The sequence below is a fragment of the Macaca thibetana genome, chromosome 14, assembly GCF_024542745.1.
Source record: "Macaca thibetana thibetana isolate TM-01 chromosome 14, ASM2454274v1, whole genome shotgun sequence".
Classification (NCBI taxonomy): Eukaryota; Metazoa; Chordata; class Mammalia; order Primates; family Cercopithecidae; genus Macaca; species Macaca thibetana.
Genome location: NC_065591.1, coordinates 70,506,840 through 70,525,279, shown reverse-complemented (window position 1 = coordinate 70,525,279; position 18,440 = coordinate 70,506,840). Strand labels below are relative to the sequence as shown.

General features: G+C 43.6%; 1 protein-coding gene across 1 annotated transcript in view; it reads left to right on the top strand.

Annotated features, from left to right (window-relative positions):
- TENM4 (teneurin transmembrane protein 4) overlaps positions 1-18,440 on the top strand; it is a 3,098,737-nt gene that overhangs the window by 2,926,887 nt on the left and 153,410 nt on the right. Inside the window, exons 18-19 of the mRNA XM_050757454.1 lie at positions 15,321-15,422; positions 17,398-17,592. Of these exons, the coding sequence (XP_050613411.1) occupies positions 15,321-15,422; positions 17,398-17,592 (297 nt within the window). The remainder of the gene's footprint in view (positions 1-15,320; positions 15,423-17,397; positions 17,593-18,440) is intronic.

The following is an 18,440-nucleotide window of genomic DNA, read 5'->3' as shown; positions in this document are numbered from 1 at the left end:
ATGTCTAATAGGATTTGGTGTCAGGCAGAAGTCCAACTTGGCCTCTGGCTCAAAGATATAGACCCAAGTTATTATGTTGAGTGTTACCTAGTAGATAAATAAGAAAGAAATACTGTTCAAATCATTGTGCTGCTGACCAACACGCATTATAATTATTGTAAAGAAAAATCCACCAGAGCCTGAGAATTTATCCATCTTGCTAATCAACTTATTGTGTTATATCCTGATAGAAATAATTTAAGTACATAATTCACAGACGCCATCTTGGCAGCTCTTGCTAGAGAAAAGAATTGGGGTCCTGCAAAGTGATATTACTACATGCTCCCCAAATACATGGTTAGTGCTGTTTTGGGAGAAGAGAGGCCAGTGCCGTGTCTAGCTAAATGTAAGAGGCCCAGAGGAAGACAGATCACAGTGAAGCTGCAGGTCTGGAAACAATTTATAAGAAGAGAATTTGAAAACACAGAAATCAGCAAGGAAGTAAGCAGTTCAGGCTCCACAGAAAGAGCCCAGCCTTAAGATTTGAGGCTGAACACACCAAAGGACATGAAACCAACCACAAACTGCCCTTTGTCATTTGATATTTAACAAGTGTGGACTGCACAGCTACTCCAGACAGAACCCTGTGCCAGTCACTGTGGCAGCACAGATAAGAGGGAGAATTGGAAATGCATCCTTCCTCTCAGTGAATTTGCAGTCTACTAGGGGAAAACAGCCATGCTCATACATAACTAAATTGCAAAGTAGACAGCAGTAGGTGATAAGTGAAAGATAGAAGTAAATTGCCATCAGGATTCAAGTGGGAGCTCTGTCTTGCTAGGAAGAGCCAGGGGGACCTTCACAAAAGAGGTAATATTTAAACTGGGCCTTGGCCGGTGTAGTGGCTCACGCCTGTAATCCCAGCACTTTGGGAGGCTGAGGCAGGCAGATCACCTGAGGTCGGGAGTTTGAGACCAGCCTGACCAACATGGAAAAACCCCATCTCTACTAAAAATACAAAATGAACCGGGCATGGTGGCGCATGCCTGTATTCCCAGGTGCTCAGGAGGCTGAGACAGGAGAATCGCTTGAACCTGGGAGGCGGAGGTTGCAGTGAGCCAAGATTATGCGACTGCACTCTAGCCTAAGCAACAAGAGTAAGACTCCATCAAATAAATAAATAAATAAATAAATAAATAGGCCTTGAAGGATGGATAGGACTTGGACAAGTGGATAAGGGGGAAAGGAGGATTTTCAGGTAAAGTTATGAGCAGTGGGCTCAGTCAGGGAGGCTGAAAAGGGAGTGTGGGTTCAGGTTGGGGGTGGGGAGTAATTTGGCAGCAGCACAAAGAGGGCATGAGGAAGACCTTGCTTGAAAAGGGCAATTGGATCCTTAAACTCCTGGTTCAGAAATTTGAGCTTTCTCCTCTCCAGTGTTTTCTAAAGTATAGTTCTCAAGATTATTTTAGATTAGACATAGACAGATTCTGTTTCAAAAATTATGTATTTATTTTAGTAAACTGGAAAAATATAGTTAGATATAGCAAATCATTATTTCATAGTGATATTGAATTTCTATGTTAAATAAAGTTAAGAAAATAAATGAATCAAAAAATGCTAAGTGAGTAATAGGACAGATGGTATGTGAATGTGGCAACGGCATAAAAGCAGTACCCAAATAAGTGACTTTTAGAAAACACTGCTCCAGGCCTGGGTGGCATATTCGGATGCCTAGAAACCAGGCAGGTGACATTAGTGCAGGAAGCTACAGAGACGGCCTGTGGCTGATCACAGGGTCTGGGTTTGCCCTAAATGAGAAGAGATTATTCCCATGCTGGATCTTCCAATTTTAAAACTTTTTTTTTATATTTAACAAGTGCTAAGTATCAAAATAGATATATTAAAGTGAACATGAAGATTTTTCTTTCATCTCGTTTTTAAAAAATTCTGGCAACTAATTCAAATTTTTGAAAACACTACGTAAACAGAAGTGTCCATGGGGCTCCTGTTTGTAACATCTACTCCAGATGATAAGGGACAGTGACCCTATGAAAGGCTGCCCCTTGTCATCTGGAGTAGATATCACAAAGGGGCGGGCCTGGAAACAGAAGTCCGCTTAGAATGCTGATGCAGCAGTCCCGGCCACAAGTAACATAGCCTGGATATTTCCATTTTCCAAGTAAAGTCTAAGCCAACATACAGGTTTTTACCTGTAAGTATCTAGGTTATCTTTATATAGTTTTGTGCATTTTCGTACCTGACTGTGCTGACTTAAAAGGGAGGAGATGGGCTGGGCATGGTGGCTCACACCTGTAATCCCAACACTTTGGGAGGCCAAGGAGGGTGGATCACCTAAGGTCAGGAGTTCAAGACCAGCCTGACCAACATGGTGAAACACCGTCTCTATTAAATACAAAAAAATTAGCCAGGCGTGGTGGCACATGCCTATAATCCCAGCTACTTGGGAGGCTGAGGCAGGAGAATCTTTTGAACTCTGGAGGTGGAGGTTGCAGTGAGCCAAGATTGTGTCATTGCACTCCAACCTGGGCAACAAGAGCAAAACTCCGTCCAAAAAAAAAAAAAAAAAAAAGGGAGGAAGAGGGATTTGGTTTGGTTTTCCCTTTGGTTTGTAAGTAGTTGAGAGCTTGGTGACAAGCCTGGATAAGTATTTGGAGAATAATTAGCAGCTCCCCACACCCCACTTCCTCAGAACCTGTTTCTTTTCCTGCATTGTCTGTCATCACAGAATAATTCAACACAAAGTGATGCTCATTAGATGGAACTCTCTAGCCAGCAGCTGAGTTGAGTGTTTTACACTGATTTCTTAAGTAATTTGTCCCAGAGACAGACTTGACATGAAGTTGGCGTTATGATCAGCAGGTCACTGCGTGGGAGCGGCAAAAAGGGTTATTCTGGATCTGGCTCTTACTCTTACTTGACCTCCATCTTGCCCAGAACTGCTTTGCATTTGAAAAGGCTGCCTATTCTTTAAGAGCTATTCAAATACTACCTCCTGGAGGACCAAGCCCTCCTCTTTGGAACTGGTCCACAGGCTCTTTTGCATTCTTGGGTAGTTTAGATCTTTCTGCCCCCTCTAGCTTGTTTTTTACAGACTTGTGTGTAAAGTCTGTCTTTCTTCCAGACCAGTGGTTCTCAAAGTAGTACTCAGCCCAAGGATATCGTCATCACCAGAGACCCTAACCCAGACCTATTAAATTGGAAACTCTGGTGGGTAGGGCCCAGCAATCCATGTTTTAACAGGCTTTCAGGTGATTGACACAGGATAAAGTTTGAAAATCACAGAGCTTATACAGGAGTAAAGTAATATTTCCTGAGTATCTTTTATGTACCAGGTGCATATATATGGTGGTTTTATTTTTCACAACTGTGTAAGGCAAATGGTTTTCTCATTTCACTGATGAGTAAACTGAGACTCAGATACAGTGACTTCTCCAAATGCCACCCTCAGAAGTCACAGAGTTGGAATTCAGACCTAGATTGGTGTGACTCTAAAGGCTAAAGCCTTCCCAGTGCTCCTCAAGAATAAGGACTATGCTTTGGATCCTCCCTTCTGACAGCATTAACACAGGGGAGTCAATAGAGACTTGATCAAATCAATATTTTTGTCCAAGTATGATACAGTTGCAAGTGGCTGGAGCAGCATTTTGATTTTTGAATACCGGTAGGCATGTTTGAAAACCAGTTTCAGTTAACAAAGCCAAAATAGATACCAGTTGGAATGTACTGGCCCTGGCAGCATCTTCTGCAGTAGTCCTGACTCTATAATTGACTAATCTAGAGGCAAAAGGAATGGGATCAGCATGTGATATAGTTTAGATCTGTGTCCCCATCCAAATTTCATATGGAAATGTAATCCCCCGGTGGCTCACGCCTGTAATCCTAACACTTTGGGAGGCCAAGGTGGGTGAATTGCCTGAGCTCAGGAGTTCGAGACCAGCCTGGGCAACACAGTGAAACCCCATCTCTACTAAAAATACAAAAAATTAGTCAGACTTGGCAGCGTGCGCCCCTAGTCCCAGCTACTTGGGAGGCTGAGACAGGAGAATTGCTTGAACCCAGGAGGTGGAGGTTGCAGTGAGCCGAGATCGCGCCACTGCATTCCAGCCTGGGCAACAGAGCGAGACTCTATCTCAAAAAAAAAAAAAAAAAAAAAGAGAGAGAGAGAAAGAAATATAATCTCCAATGTAGGAGGTGATTAGATCATGGGAGCAGATTTCTGAAAAGGAAGTATGTACTATCCCCCTTGGTACTGTCCTCATGATAGTGAGTTCTCCCAAGATCTGGTCATTTAAAAGCATGTAACGCCTACCTCCCCGCCTCCCTTTTTTGCTCTTGCTCGATGTGATATGCCGTCTCCCACTTCGCCTTCCACCACGCCTCAAAGCTTCCAGTGGTCTCCCAGACGCAGATGCTGGTGTTATGCTTCCTGTACAGCCTGTAGAACCATGAGCCGTTTAAACCTGTTTTCTTATAAATTACCCAGTCTCGGGTATTTCTTTATAGCAACATGAGGACAGACTAATACAGCCTGTTTTTATTTTTTAACCGGATTGGCAGTTGTGGTATGGTAGAAGAATCCCTAAGTTAGGTAGGAGTAGAAATCCAGATTTTAATAGTGGCTCTGTCACTTATTAGCTGCATCAACTTAGGCAAGTATCTGGGCCTTCATGTTCTCATCTACAAAATGCGGGATTACACCTTCCCTTCCTACATACACAGCTATTGTAAGAATGAAATAAAACTGTATGTGGAAATACTTGAAAAACAAAAAGTTCTGCCCTTATCAGCTATCATCAAAGCCTCCAAGCTACGAGGTAGATCCTGGTGAGGTGCCAAGGTAAATTAGTTTTCTCCGTTGCAAGGAGCAAAACACACTCAGGCAATCTCAAGGAAAAGCTGCTGTGGCAGTGAAGTCGTTTCTAAAAGATTCCTATTGCTGGGGACGAAAATAGGCACCGAGAAGCTTCTAGGAATCCGGGCAGCTCAGGGGCCTTTCATTCATGCATTCTCCTCCTCCATGGGCTTCCCTGCTGGTCTTGCTGCAGTGTTCCCGCCTCTTTCCAGGCTTCGGCTCCATTCACAAGCCTTTTCTCCTCACTTAGGACTGCTTCCTCTTCACTTTGGTTCCTCCTTGGCCATAAGGACCTCACCTGCCCGTCTCTTCGTATCACTTCCTTTGGCTCCCGCTCCCTAATGCTAAGTTCCCTGGGTACATTTTAGTTCAAATACTAGAGAACAAGCTCTTATTGGCCCGGAACCTCTGCCCAGCGGGCTGAGTCACAGAGCGCCGTTCAGCCTGTGCCTGAGCTTGGCTTGGGTCAGGTGTTCATCCGGGTCCAATCAGCTGTGGGCAGTCGGAACGGGGCGGGGCGTTGTCTCTTCCACCTGGGCCGCCGCTGGGCAGCGCCGAGGCTGGGGCATTGCGCTGGAGCAGCTGTGGTTAAGGGTGGAGGGAGGACGAGGCATTTCCTGGGAGCACTTGCCTCTCCTCAGACGGGCCTCGTGCCCTTGAAGAGCGCGGCACTTGGCTGTCTCCCCGGTACTTGGTGTGTGTCTCAGTGGTCTCTCTGGCACCTGCTCATGGGGCACCGCTGGGAGATGCAGCAGAACCAGAGCCCACAACGGCGCACTGGCAGGCCAATCTCGGGCTGCTTGAGTCTCCTGTCAAGGGATGGATGATAATGCGATACTGTTATCTCAGGAACCGCAGGGAGGATTGAAAAGTTAAGGTAGCCCCTGAAATGAGCAAACATCTCCCCCTCTACCCTCTGCCGGGCCACGAACATGACTTATTTTTCTTAATTTTAACTTCCAGTTTGTATTGGTTGAAGTAATAAAATGTAAATCAGCCCTTAGTTCCTATTTATTGTCTATTGTTTTTCTTTTTTTGAAAAAAATTATTTTAAGTTTCAGGGTACATGTGCAGGATATGCAGGTTTGTTACATAGGTAAACGGGTGCCATAGTGGTTCGCTGCACCTATCAACCTGTCATTTAGATATTAAGCCTCACATGCATTAACTATTTATCCTGATACTCTCCCTCCACCCAACCCCCAACAGGCCCCAGTGTGTGTTGTTCACGTTCCTGTATCCATGTGTTCTCATGGAATATGATGATTCTTTTCTCAGCTTTTTCATCTGTATGTATCTTTTTGTAAGCCCTGACAATTCGGGTTAATTCATTAGATCACAGGAGGTTAGACCTGACCAATCACTTAAGCCATCCACTTCACTGGAACACTTCCTGAGCCAGAGTGGATTCTCAGTAAATATTTACTGAATAAGTTTGATAAATTTTGTAGATGAAAAGAAAGGCCCTGAGGAGGAAGGAATTTGACCATTGTCACTTAACAAGTGGATGGCAGGAGTAGGACTAGAACCCAAGTTTCTTGAGACAGTCCAAGCAAGTTCCTTTACACCATGACTCACAGAGTCCTAAGATTTCAGGCTTGGAAGATGCCATACACTTCATCTTTAATACTCCCTGCAGTATCCCCACTAGTCATTAATTTGCTCTCTCCTTGAATACATCCAGCGACTGAAAATATATGACTTTTTAGATCACCTAGGTCATTCATTTTAGTCATTCAGCTAACAAACATTCATTACCTGCTTCGAGTCAAGGAGGATATTATTTGCCAGAGATCCAGAGATGAGTGACACATTTCCTGCCTTCAAGAAGTTTACAATATTTGGGCAGATACACATAAGCAGAACGTAACCCAACATAGTAAGTATTCAGCTCTGACTCTTAGAAAGTAAGTTCATTCTTCTTTTGAACCAAGTCTATTTCCCAAGGACTATAGTCCTTATTCACTGGACTCAGGTCAACCTATTAGGGCCACAAAACAAAGTCCTTATTTCACCTAATTACCTTTCAGATATTTTTAAACAGATGTCATAACCCCCTTAGTAAGCTAAATTTTCAATTCCTTCAAGAATTCTTTATTTGAAATGTAGTTTCAAGTTCTTTTATCTTTCTGGTTGTTCTTCAATGAACATGTGAGTCATATCTCATCAGTGTCTTAAGTGTGACTCCCAGATGTGAACTGCTGAACTCCAAATATGGTCTGAGAGTACAATGTGAAATTGAACTTCCTATCACTGTTTATTCTAGGCATTATAATAAAAAAATAGAGGGAAAGGAAACAGTGTGTTTCTTGGCCACCAATCGCCTCTGGAACCTGATTATTGTGGCACCCCCACTTCTCTGACCTCTTTCCTCTGTTTTCCCCTTGTATTCCTGCTTAGTTTATCAATATAATAAATACTATTGAGTTCTTGGTTTGTGTTTAGCACTCACAAGACTCTTCGGAGAACCAGACATAAAGCCTGTCTTGAAGGAGCTCACAGTCTTATTGGTAAAAGTTGGTTTGTCCCCAAAGAAATAATTAACAGACAACCGAGACTGAATATAATCAAGGAAACAATCTTTCTTCTAGATCCTTCCTTAGACCTATTTTTTTTTTTTATACTTTAAGTTCTAGGGTACATGTACATAATGTGCAGGTTTGTTACCTGTGTATACCTGTGCCATGTTGGTGTGCTGCACCCATCAACTCATCAGCACCCATCAACTTGTCATTTACATCCGGTATAACTCCCAATGCCATCCCTCCCCCCTCCCCCCTCCCCATAATAGGCCCCAGTGTATGATGTTCCCCTTCCCGAGTCCAAGTGATCTCATTGTTCAGTTCCCACCTATGAGTGAGAACATGTGGTGTTTGGTTTTCTGTTCTTGCAATAGTTTGCTGAGAATGATGGTTTCCAGCTGCATCCATGTCCCTACAAAGGACACAAACTCATCCTTTTTTATGGCTGCATAGTATTCCATGGTGTATATGTGCCACATTTTCTTAATCCAGTCTGTCACTGATGGACATTTGGGTTGATTTCAAGTCTTTGCTATTGTGAATAGTGCCACAATAAACATACGTGTGCATGTGTCTTTATAGCAGCATGATTTATAATCCTTTGGGTATATACCCAGTAATGGGATGGCTGGGTCATATGGTACTTCTAGTTCTAGATCCTTGAGGAATCGCCATACTGTTTTCCATAATGGTTGAACTAGTTTACAATCCCACCAACAGTGTAAAAGTGTTCCTATTTCTCCACATCCTCTCCTGACTTTTTAATGATTGCCATTCTAACTGGTGTGAGATGGTATCTCATTGTGGTTTTGATTTGCATTTCTCTGATGGCCAGTGATGACGAGCATTTTTTCATGTATCTGTTGGCTGTATCATGTCTTCTTTTGAGAAATGTCTGTTCATATCCCTTGCCCACTTTTTTATGGGGTTGTTTTTTTCTTGTAAATTTGTTTGAGTTCTTTGTAGGTTCTGGATATTAGCCCTTTGTCAGATAAGTAGATTGCAAAAATGTTCTCCCATTCTGTAGGTTGCCTATTCACTCTGATGGTAGTTTCTTTTGCTGTGCAGAAGCTCTTTAGTTTAATTAGATCCCATTTGTCAATTTTGGCTTTTGTTGCCGTTGCTTTTGGTGTTTTAGACATGAAGTCTTTGCCCATGCCTATGTCCTGAATGGTATTACCTAAGTTTTCTTCTAGGGTTTTTATGGTATTAGGTCTAACATTTAAGTCTCTAATCCATCTTGAATTAATTTTCGTATAAGGAGGTTTTAATAGTGTTTGGTAGACTTCTGGATATGACTGAAAACAGATCTTCCAATTCAAATGTCACCACAGAACTGGCTTCAAGCCCCGTCTGTCAAGGGCTTTGTCAAATTTTTGTCATTGCATTGACCTAGACTGTTGCAGACTGAAGGCCTTTGAATTCCATCATCTGCAAAGAAAACTGGAGCACCTATAGGGACCGACACCTCACAGGCCATGGAACAGCTTTCCAGCACCTGGCACCTGCCCAGTGCCAATCTAGAGTGCACTGGGAGAAAACTTCTTTCAGATGTTGGCATGAGCCTGCCTGTGTTTGCGCTTCTGGGAGACAAGTTTAATTTGCTTTCACAGTGCTTTCCCCCAGGAGAAAATTTACCCAAATGCCCTGCCTTCTTCACATTCAGAAGCATTGCGTGTTTGCTTTCCAGTTTTTACCATGGGGAGTTTCCATGTGTCTTGTGTGTGTATGTGTGTGTGTTCACCCCCCAGAAACCCACATTTCCTTGTTTGGATTCATTAGACCAAGTCAGCGTGTTGTTTTAATTCATAAACGGAAGTCATGTGTGACCCTTCCTTAAAACCAAAATACCAGCTCTGCCAGGTCCTGGCCCAACCTCTTTACATGCACAGCATCACCCTGTTTGGTCTTCAAAATAACTCTCTGAGATGTGTATTACCATTGACCCCATTTCACAGATGAGGAAACTAATGTATAGAGATGGCTTGTCCAAAGGCACCTAGCTGGAAAGGGTTCCAGAGCTCATACTTTGGTCCAGGCCAAATGCTGCAAACTTTGGCTGCATATAGGACAGGTTCACCTACCAGATCTTCCCCTATCAGCTGTGTGACCTTGAGAAGGTGACTTCATCTCCCATTCTCTATCTGAGACTGTAAAATGATGACATAAGCACCTAGGTCTCATAATTCTTATAAAGATTAAGTTAGAATATATGATATGCTTTTCAAAGTTCCATTTGAGGGAATGAGAGGATCTCTCTTGGACTCTTCCTTCAACCTTGAGTTGTTGTGGAATTAAATCCCAGCTATGCTATCTAGTTTGTTTCCATTTCTTCATTTTGGTTGCTAATAATAAATCCAATCTTTCTATTTCAGGAACAAAGGGAATGTAATAGGTGTAACCTAAAGTATAAATGTCTCCAGGGAAGCCAGGAGGAGTCAGAAGGTAGATCTCTGGCAGTGGGTAAACCTTGGTACTTCAACCAGGTGTTCCCAAAGAGTTCCTGACAACCACTTTTACGATTTAAGGAGACAACAAAAACAGAAGGAGATATTAGTAGTAAATACAGGTTTCTATCAGCCTGGACATATCACAAGGGAACAAAACATACAGGAGCTTCTGGGAGGGAGGGAAAAGTGTGGGGTGAGCAGAAAGGAGAGAATGAGAATGTCGAGTGGGCCTTGACCTCGTTCACAAAGCTGGTTCCTTCTGTCTTTGATGCTGGAGTCCAGCATCTAGCTTGCATGTCCACAGAGGTTTGCCTACTCAGAGCAAGGCAAGAGGCAGGTATGCCCATGCTGTGGCGAGCTGACAGAGGAGAAAAGCTGCCTTTCCTTTTCTGGTGTTACTGCCCCTGTGAGACAGTTAAGGAGGCAATTGGGCTGTCCAGGTAGTTCTCCTAACAGGATTTTCTTCTGTGGTCTCTCCTTGTTTCCTACGAAATGAGGCCTCAGGATTTTAGAAAGGAAAACCAGAAGGATGCAAATGAGGGCAGACTTTCCTCGACATCAACCCTGGACTCAGGAGAACTTAGTTATCAGCTGTGATCATCTTTCACCTTGACATAGCAGCGCTAATGACTTGTTTCTGAAAACAAATCAGGAATAGTGAATAGTCAAAACAGGCACCGCAGTGGGTTCCCTGAGGCCTCTGTGGGTTCCTGACTCCCATGTCTCCACTGGGAAGCAGCACTGTTGTCTTTTCTTCCTTCTTCAGTTGCCCCTTTGTATTTCAAGCAATATCTTGTTCAACATCCAAAGAACACTCCCACTCACAACACATGTCCAGAGAATGAGCTAAGGAAACACTTAAACTCTGCATTCCAATACAGATGAAAGGAAAAACAAGTTGCTGAAAATCAAATTTTTTACCAGGGCCCACTGCTGTGATAGAAAAACAAGCTGGGGGAAAGGCCCCTGTTTTCCAACATGCCATATACCCAATTATGAAAATCAGTTATTCGTAGGCTGCTGAATTTTTAATTTGGATCCAAGAAGATCTAAAGGCACACCTTCTGCTAAATGAAGGCAGCTGCACTGTGAACATGAGCAAAGCAGGAGAGACTGTGGGAGAAGAAACTCAACAAACACTGATTGGGAACATCCACAGTACTTACGCATTAAAGTTCACACTTTTCCCAAGCCAAAGAATGTAACTTCTGCCCTAGATTGTAGCACAGACATACCTGGTCAGTGGAGACTCATTATTTGTGGGATCCTAACTGAACCTCAAGTTGTTGAAATCTCTCCAAGTGGAAGATAAATATATACATAAACATTTTATCAAAAGAAAACATTATATATCTCCTTTCCATTTCCTTGTTGCTATCTTAAAATTATTTCATGTCTCCTAAAACTTCTGCCTTCTCACACCAGTAGCCTGGGGCAAGTTTTGTAGCAAACAGGCTTCTATGCTGTCAGGTTTAGCAACCAACACTACACTCAGTCACAGAAAATATGCTTTCTTCCCTTTCTCACTATGAAGGCTTTTTAGCAGATGATAAACAGGATGTATCTCACAGACTCGGGAAATCAGAATCTAACAAAGTATATAACACTTATCTGTAGTTGATCCTGTTAAAAATGCAGCTTATATTTATAGTAATTTTATTAGGAGATATACTTTATACCATTGGGTCTGAGAAGGATTGAACCATAGAAATTTAGATCTGGGAGGGATTTCTGAGCTCATCTAGTGGAATTCTTTCAGGAGTAGAAACAAATATTTATTGAGACCCTCCTCTGGATTGAATACCAGGGAAAATACATAAATGAATAAACTCAATTTCTATCCTCAAGGAGTTCACAGTCAACAATGAAGCCTATATGGTATTTTAATAAGGGTGAGGGGAAAAGAGTTCTGGAAGTAACTTAGCCTGTTTAAGATGTCCAGGCCTTTCCAAGGAGGTGGCATTTGAACTAGATTTGAAAGAAGGAGTAGAAGTTGCCAGGCAGGAACATATGGGAGGAGCAAGTGCAATAATGAGAAAACAGGTACAGAAAGGTCATGTGGCATGGCCAAGAGTTCACAACCACTCAGTAGCAGGACAAGACCTGGAAACCAGGCCGTCTGCCTTTCTGTTCTGTACTCCTTCTGCAGCCCTGCAGGCAGGACTGTCTCTCCGATTGTACAATTAGCCCAGTAGCTTAAAGTGGAAATTATCTTGCCTTAGACTACTCAAAATTTTCATTTTTTAAAAGAATATTCAGAATGAAACTTCCTAAATGGTCCTTTCTAAAAACAGTGTTTAGGAATCCACTACTGACTTGAAGGTCTTGGGAACATGGATTCTTCCAAGTAAAGCCAATGGAGAATAGAGATCTCAGGTCCCCAGCCTAAGCCTTGCTCTACCGGGACCCAGACCATTTTGCCCTGAAATGAGGTCACATGTTGGATTAGACCTTCTTATTCTTAACTCTGTGTTAATATAAAACACTGCTTGTGTTAGCAGAGACAACACTGAGTGAGTGGAATTGCCCACTCACAAAAGGAGCCACACATTTGGACCATTTTTCCAAACTTTAAAAATAGTGGAAGACCTTGAAGAAGGACATTTCTTGAAAATGCACCATACTATAAATGCTGCCGCCTCCACCTATATATCACCAAGCCATTTTTCAAGCCCACGCTCTCTGAGAAGCCTTCCCTCTGCTAATTTCGCCCCATTCCAGCTGCCACTGTACTACCCTTAAGTGCTATGCTGCATTTAAGTTTTGATGCCCTTGTCTAGATGCCTTTTCTCCACACTTGATCTCTTAATTAATTATAGACTCAGAATTTTAGAACAGGAAGCAGTTGCAGGGAATCATCTCCACCATTGCCTTCATTTCACGTATCAGGAAGGTGAGGCCCAGAGAGGGGAAGGAAGTTGCTTTAGGTCACAGATCATGGTACTAAAAGAGTAGACCCCAAAACGAGGTTTTCTTACCTCCAGGCAGAACTTTTTCTATGCCTCATTCAACAGTTGACTTATTATTTTGTTCTCCCAATTAAGCTGCAAATTTCCTATAGGCAAGCCTTGTATCTAATGTAGTAACATTTCATTTAACAGAGGCCTAGATCTTGGCTTCATGACTTATAGTTGTGAGCTAAGACAACAGACTGAATCCTTAACTCTGCCTGCCTAACTGACCTTTTCCTTTACTTTCAAATCTGACTCTACTGGTTCCCTCTGAGACCTCGGGCAAGTCACTGCCCTTCCTCTGGGTCTCAGTTTCCTTCTCTACCGAATGAGATCATTGGGCTGGATGTCTCTAGGATCCCTCCAAACTCTGAAAGTCATAGAATTCTCTATCCTACAAATAGATCCTTTGCTGCCTTCAGGATGGGCTTCACTGTCCCACTGTTTCATCCAGTGAACCCATAGCTAGAGTCACCTCAAAAGTAGAGGCAGGGAAGTTCCCATGAGGGGGTACCCCAAACTATCCCAAGATAGGACTGGTTGGGATTGCAAAGAAAGAAGCACTAAAAGCCAGGTTGATCAGTCCAAAGTGTTTATTAGGGGAACTTACAGAGTGCCATAGCAATTCTCGTGCAGACAGCAAGAGAAAGGGATGTTCTACCTAGGTATCTCCACAGCAAGGTGCCCAGGGTATGGAGTTTGTATGGGGATTTAAGGAGTTTGGCTCAAGGCCAGGGCTAGTTTCTTTACTGTTTTGGGAAACAACCTAAACACCTTTTTCAGTACCTGAGAATGTTCAAGGCTTCAGCATGGACTCCAGCCTGCAGAAGAGTTGCAAATGGCTGTGTAGGTCACAGAGCGGTCAAGGCCTGCGTTTCTCGATCAGGACACAAAAATTAGGGGATCCCATACCATAGATATGCCTTGTTCATTTCCCTGGATTCTGCTGTGGAATAAGTTCCTTCAAGACCCAGATAGCATAGTGTCCTGCAGCAAGGCCAGGCGTGGAGCCCGAAGGCTCGGGTTCTAGTCTTTGCAGTGTTACCTCTTTGATAAAGTATCTGTGGCCTTTCACAGGTCACTTCATTTCTCTCAGCCACCTGTTTTTTTGTTGTTGTGGGTTTTTTTTGTTTTTTTTTTTTTAAGTAAAATAGGAATAACAATATGTGCTTGTCAGATTTGGTGACAGTGAAATAAGATAAATTTTGTGGAAATACATGGCACGAAGAAGGCATTCAGCACATAGTTGCTTCTGTGCTTCATTTCACATCCAACATTATTGAGAAATGAGCTGTTCCAAATAAACATGCATTCCAGATAATAGGTTTACCAACAGGAGCTACAAAACAGTGCCTGACTTTTGATTAAAATCTTTCTGAAATTGATTCCATATTTTCTTGACCTGTCACACAGAGCATGTACCAAATGTATTAGGAGGAGTTAGAGAAAGGAACATCTCTGCAAAAGGGGGGCATGACAGACAGCGTGTCTGGGGCTGTAAGTAATGCAGAGGGAGTAGGAAAGAAACCTTTTTTTTTTTTTTTTTTTTTTTTTGAGACACAGTCTCACTATGTTGCCCAGTCTGGGGTGTAATAGCACAATCTCGGCTCACTGCAACCTCCGCCTCCCAGGTTCAAGTGATTCTGCCACCTCATCCTCCTGAGTAGCTGGGATTACAGATATATGCCACCATGCCAGGCTAATTTTTGTATTTTTAGTAGAGATGGGGATTCACCATGTTGGCCAGGCTAGTCTCGAATTCCTGACCTCAAGTAATCCACCTGCCTCAGCCTCCCAAAGTGCTAGGATTACAGGCATGAGCCACTATACCCAGCCAAAGAAGAAAATTTCTTTGCCTCTGGAAAGAGCTTGGATTTTTTTCATCTCAGCAAATGGGGAGCCCTTGAAGTGTTTTAAGAAGGAGAGTGATAGAATAAGATTTGTTTCAAAGAAATCACTTAGGCTGCTGGGTGGTGAACACATCAGGGTGAACAGCAAGGGGAAGGCTGAAAGGCCTGCCTCAGGCTGGTGTAGTGGCTGCAGTGAGAGACAGTGGGGGACCTACATGGATATATGAAAAGTCAGAGGTGGGAAAAGACAGATTTGTAAATGCTCAGTAGCTTTATGTAAAAACAAAGTAATGGAATATCAGTCCATTCTGAGAAAAGCATAAAATACAAAAAGTATAAAGAAGACTATAAGAATCACCCAATAACACACCATCCAGACAAAACCACTGTTCACAGGTTAAACTGTTTTCTCTCAGTGTTTTTAGCTGAAGAATCTCTAATGTGTTTGGAGATACAAATTTGATTTATAAAAATTTGGTTCAGGCAGAGATTTTCCAGAACTTCTGATAACGTCAATTGAGCTGTGCTTCCATAAGAGTAAAAGTAACAGAATTTTAACTCCATTCATTCCTTTCAGTGACGGGGCCACAATAGCCCAAATATGTGGGACTTGGTTAACCTAAGGCTTGATTCCTGGGCTCTGTATTTGGGTAAGGAAATTTGTTTTCAACTCTTCTTCTCTTTTCTCCCCCCAGAGTCGGTGGATAACTGCCCCAGCAACTGCTATGGCAATGGTGACTGTATCTCTGGGACCTGCCACTGCTTCCTGGGTTTCCTGGGCCCCGACTGTGGCAGAGGTGAGAACTCTGCATTGGAGCTCTGGATTTCTGCTTCCCAGACCCCTCAGGCAGCTCACTTCCACTTCTCAGAGCAAGTGTAGAATCCAGCCCACCTTCTGATGCCCACGAGAAGGGTTTCCAAGGGCCATTCTCCAGAAGCCCTTGGAGGGAGGAGTGCAGGCAGAGCCATAACCTTGTCAGCCACTGTTATCCATATGTGGATGATTGGGGAGGTCAGGAAAGGAGGGCGAATTCACTGTGGGGTGGTCACAGTGAAGTTGGTGTCTGTTGCTGGGGCAGGTGCAGTGGCAGTGGGGGTTCTTTTAAAAGTTGATTTCCTCTTATAGGAATGATCATCCCTGGCCATGCATCTTTGAAGTTTATCTTCATGCTAGTGTGATGTCTCTCTGGCCTATAAATGAGGAGTCTGAGGACTGCTCCGTTGCTACCTTCTAACAGCACAGGCAGAATCGGCCAAGACCCCAAGGGGAGGGACTGAGAAGGCCAGGCCACTTTTTTCTACACAGGACCCTAATGGTGCCTGATATTTAGACACAGTCAGTGCCCATGATAAACATTGTGGAGATAATCTAAAAGGCTGCCCACGATCTATCCCGTACTTATGGCCATCATTTCTGTCCTGGAATAATTAACAAGGAAAATGTCAAGGAGATTTGCAATCCTGAGAATTTGGCACTCTCCTGGGAAACTAACATGGCCCCTTCTTTTGTTTTTTACCTTTTCCCTTATTCAGTAGCCATTTGCTTCGTGTCTTTTTAGGGATTGGTGCTGTGCTAGGCAAGACCCAATCCTGGGAGCTCTGAGTCTGGTCTCAGAGACAGACAAGTAAATAGACAACTGCAAAGCAGTACAATCATAAGAGAAATATACTATAACACAGTTAAATGCAGGGAGCTTCTATCGGAGTAGAAGGGAGGAGCAGTCTGAGAGTAGAAGGGATGATTTCAGGGAATTCTTCCCAAATGAGGGTGACACTACACCCGAGCCCTGAGGCTTGAGAAATTGTTTGTAAGTAGAAGGCAGAGATGGTTTTCCAGGCTGCGTGAACTACACCCTGCAAGTACTATGCCATGAGAGTCTGTTTATTCTTCCTAATGTGAGATAGACTCAGTTTGAGGCAGCAAAGCTAGCAGGCCCAAGGAAACACAGTGATTACCTGCTGAGTGGTTTAAAAAGGAAAGAAGCCAGGTGGGGGCCAGGGAAACGTGGTACAGAGAGAGATGAGTCATTCCTTCTAACGAGAATTACCGTCTCGTCCCGTATGCACTTAAAGTTAAGAGTCATGTGTAAAAAAGCCTTATTGGATCTTGATAAGACTGGTAAGTACTTATACCACAATGCAGTATAATTTATTTTTATATAGTATCCTTCGTAGAGAAGATCACAAAACCCTTTACGCTAAGAGGCAGAATGAAAAGATAATACTTTAAAGAGCCAAGTTGGGCTCTGCTCTCCTCTTAAGGGGACAGTGGTGTATGGGGCTGGAGTGGAGGCCTGAAAGGCAAGGGAAGCTGAGATTTGCTGGGTTAAAGAGGACAGTAAGTGGCGCTGCAGATGAGGTGTGCGGAAGTGCAAATGGAGTGTTATTAGAGGAGAGCGCTGGAGGAGGGATTCAGGGCAGGCAGGAGGCCCAGCCACTGGTTTTTCCAGTAAGATGGAGGAACAGACTGAAGCTTCCTGTCTGAGGTTCCCGGCAGCCACTGTACCCCATCAGCAATATGAAGGGGATGGGGTTAAGTGGATACCTACCCTGCCAGGTCCTGCACTGTGCACCATCACCTACAAATCTAGATGTGTTTAAAATGGAAAGAAATAAAGCAAGAGAAGAAGACAGATGGGCACACATGGGTGTTTGTGGCAACATAATTGAGGCTACTGGTCAAGCCAGGCAGGACAAGAGGAGGAAGGGACAAAGGCAGTTGGGGTGTGCTGGACATTGATTCATGCCAGACTTCTGGTGCTGTCTCCCCAGCTTCCTGCCCCGTGCTCTGTAGCGGAAATGGCCAGTACATGAAGGGCAGATGCCTGTGCCACAGTGGCTGGAAAGGCGCCGAGTGTGATGTGCCCACCAACCAGTGTATTGATGTGGCCTGCAGCAACCATGGCACCTGCATCATGGGCACCTGCATCTGCAATCCTGGCTACAAGGGCGAGAGCTGTGAGGAAGGTAAGACTTGCAGTTGGCAGCTCCGGCCAACTGAAATAGAGGCTGGCACATAGTGCCAAGAGGGTGACCAGGGAGCAAGGGAAGCCTCCTGAGCCATTCTGTGACCCCATCTCCCCAAGCCAGGAGCCCACCCACCAGCGACAATAACTAATCTAAAGGAAGAAGTCAAACACATCAGAGTCCTGGTCAGTGAAGGAGAGAAATGTCATGTATCGAGCACTTGCCATATACAAGGCTGTGCTAGAAGCCTCGTATCATGTAATTCGAACCTTAATTAGGGAGGAGTAGTCATCTCTACTTTATAGTTGGGGATTCTGAGACTCAGAGGGTTGAATAACTTGCCCAAGGACACATGGCTAGTAGATGGCAGAGCTGGGTTTGAGCCCAGTCGTTCTGGCTCCATAGTCCAAGTTCTTTTCACTCCCCTCTAGGCTCATCTGCTCATTTTTAATCTCCATTTCTGAAGTGTGATTCTATTATAGGCCTCCAAACTCTGCCCTCTTTCACCACACTCGTGTATGTGTGTTCATGTGTATGGCTCTGCAGTGCCCATGAGCATGCCTCTCTCCTTTATAAAATAAATATATGGTTGTGTAGATTGAGGCTAGAAAAGTGAACTGTTGATTTAACATTAACATCTGTTCTTTACTAGAAAATCCAACCAGGTGAAATAAATGAAAATTTCTATTTCACAAATGAAGAAACTGAGGCCCAGGGAAGGGCAGTGACTTGCCCAGGGTCATAGAACTGACTAATGGCAGAATTGGGATTCAGCCCAGGTCTCACTTCAAATCCAGGACTCTTCCTTCTTGACTGCATGGTGTTTCCAGCTGAGAGGAAGAGCCTTA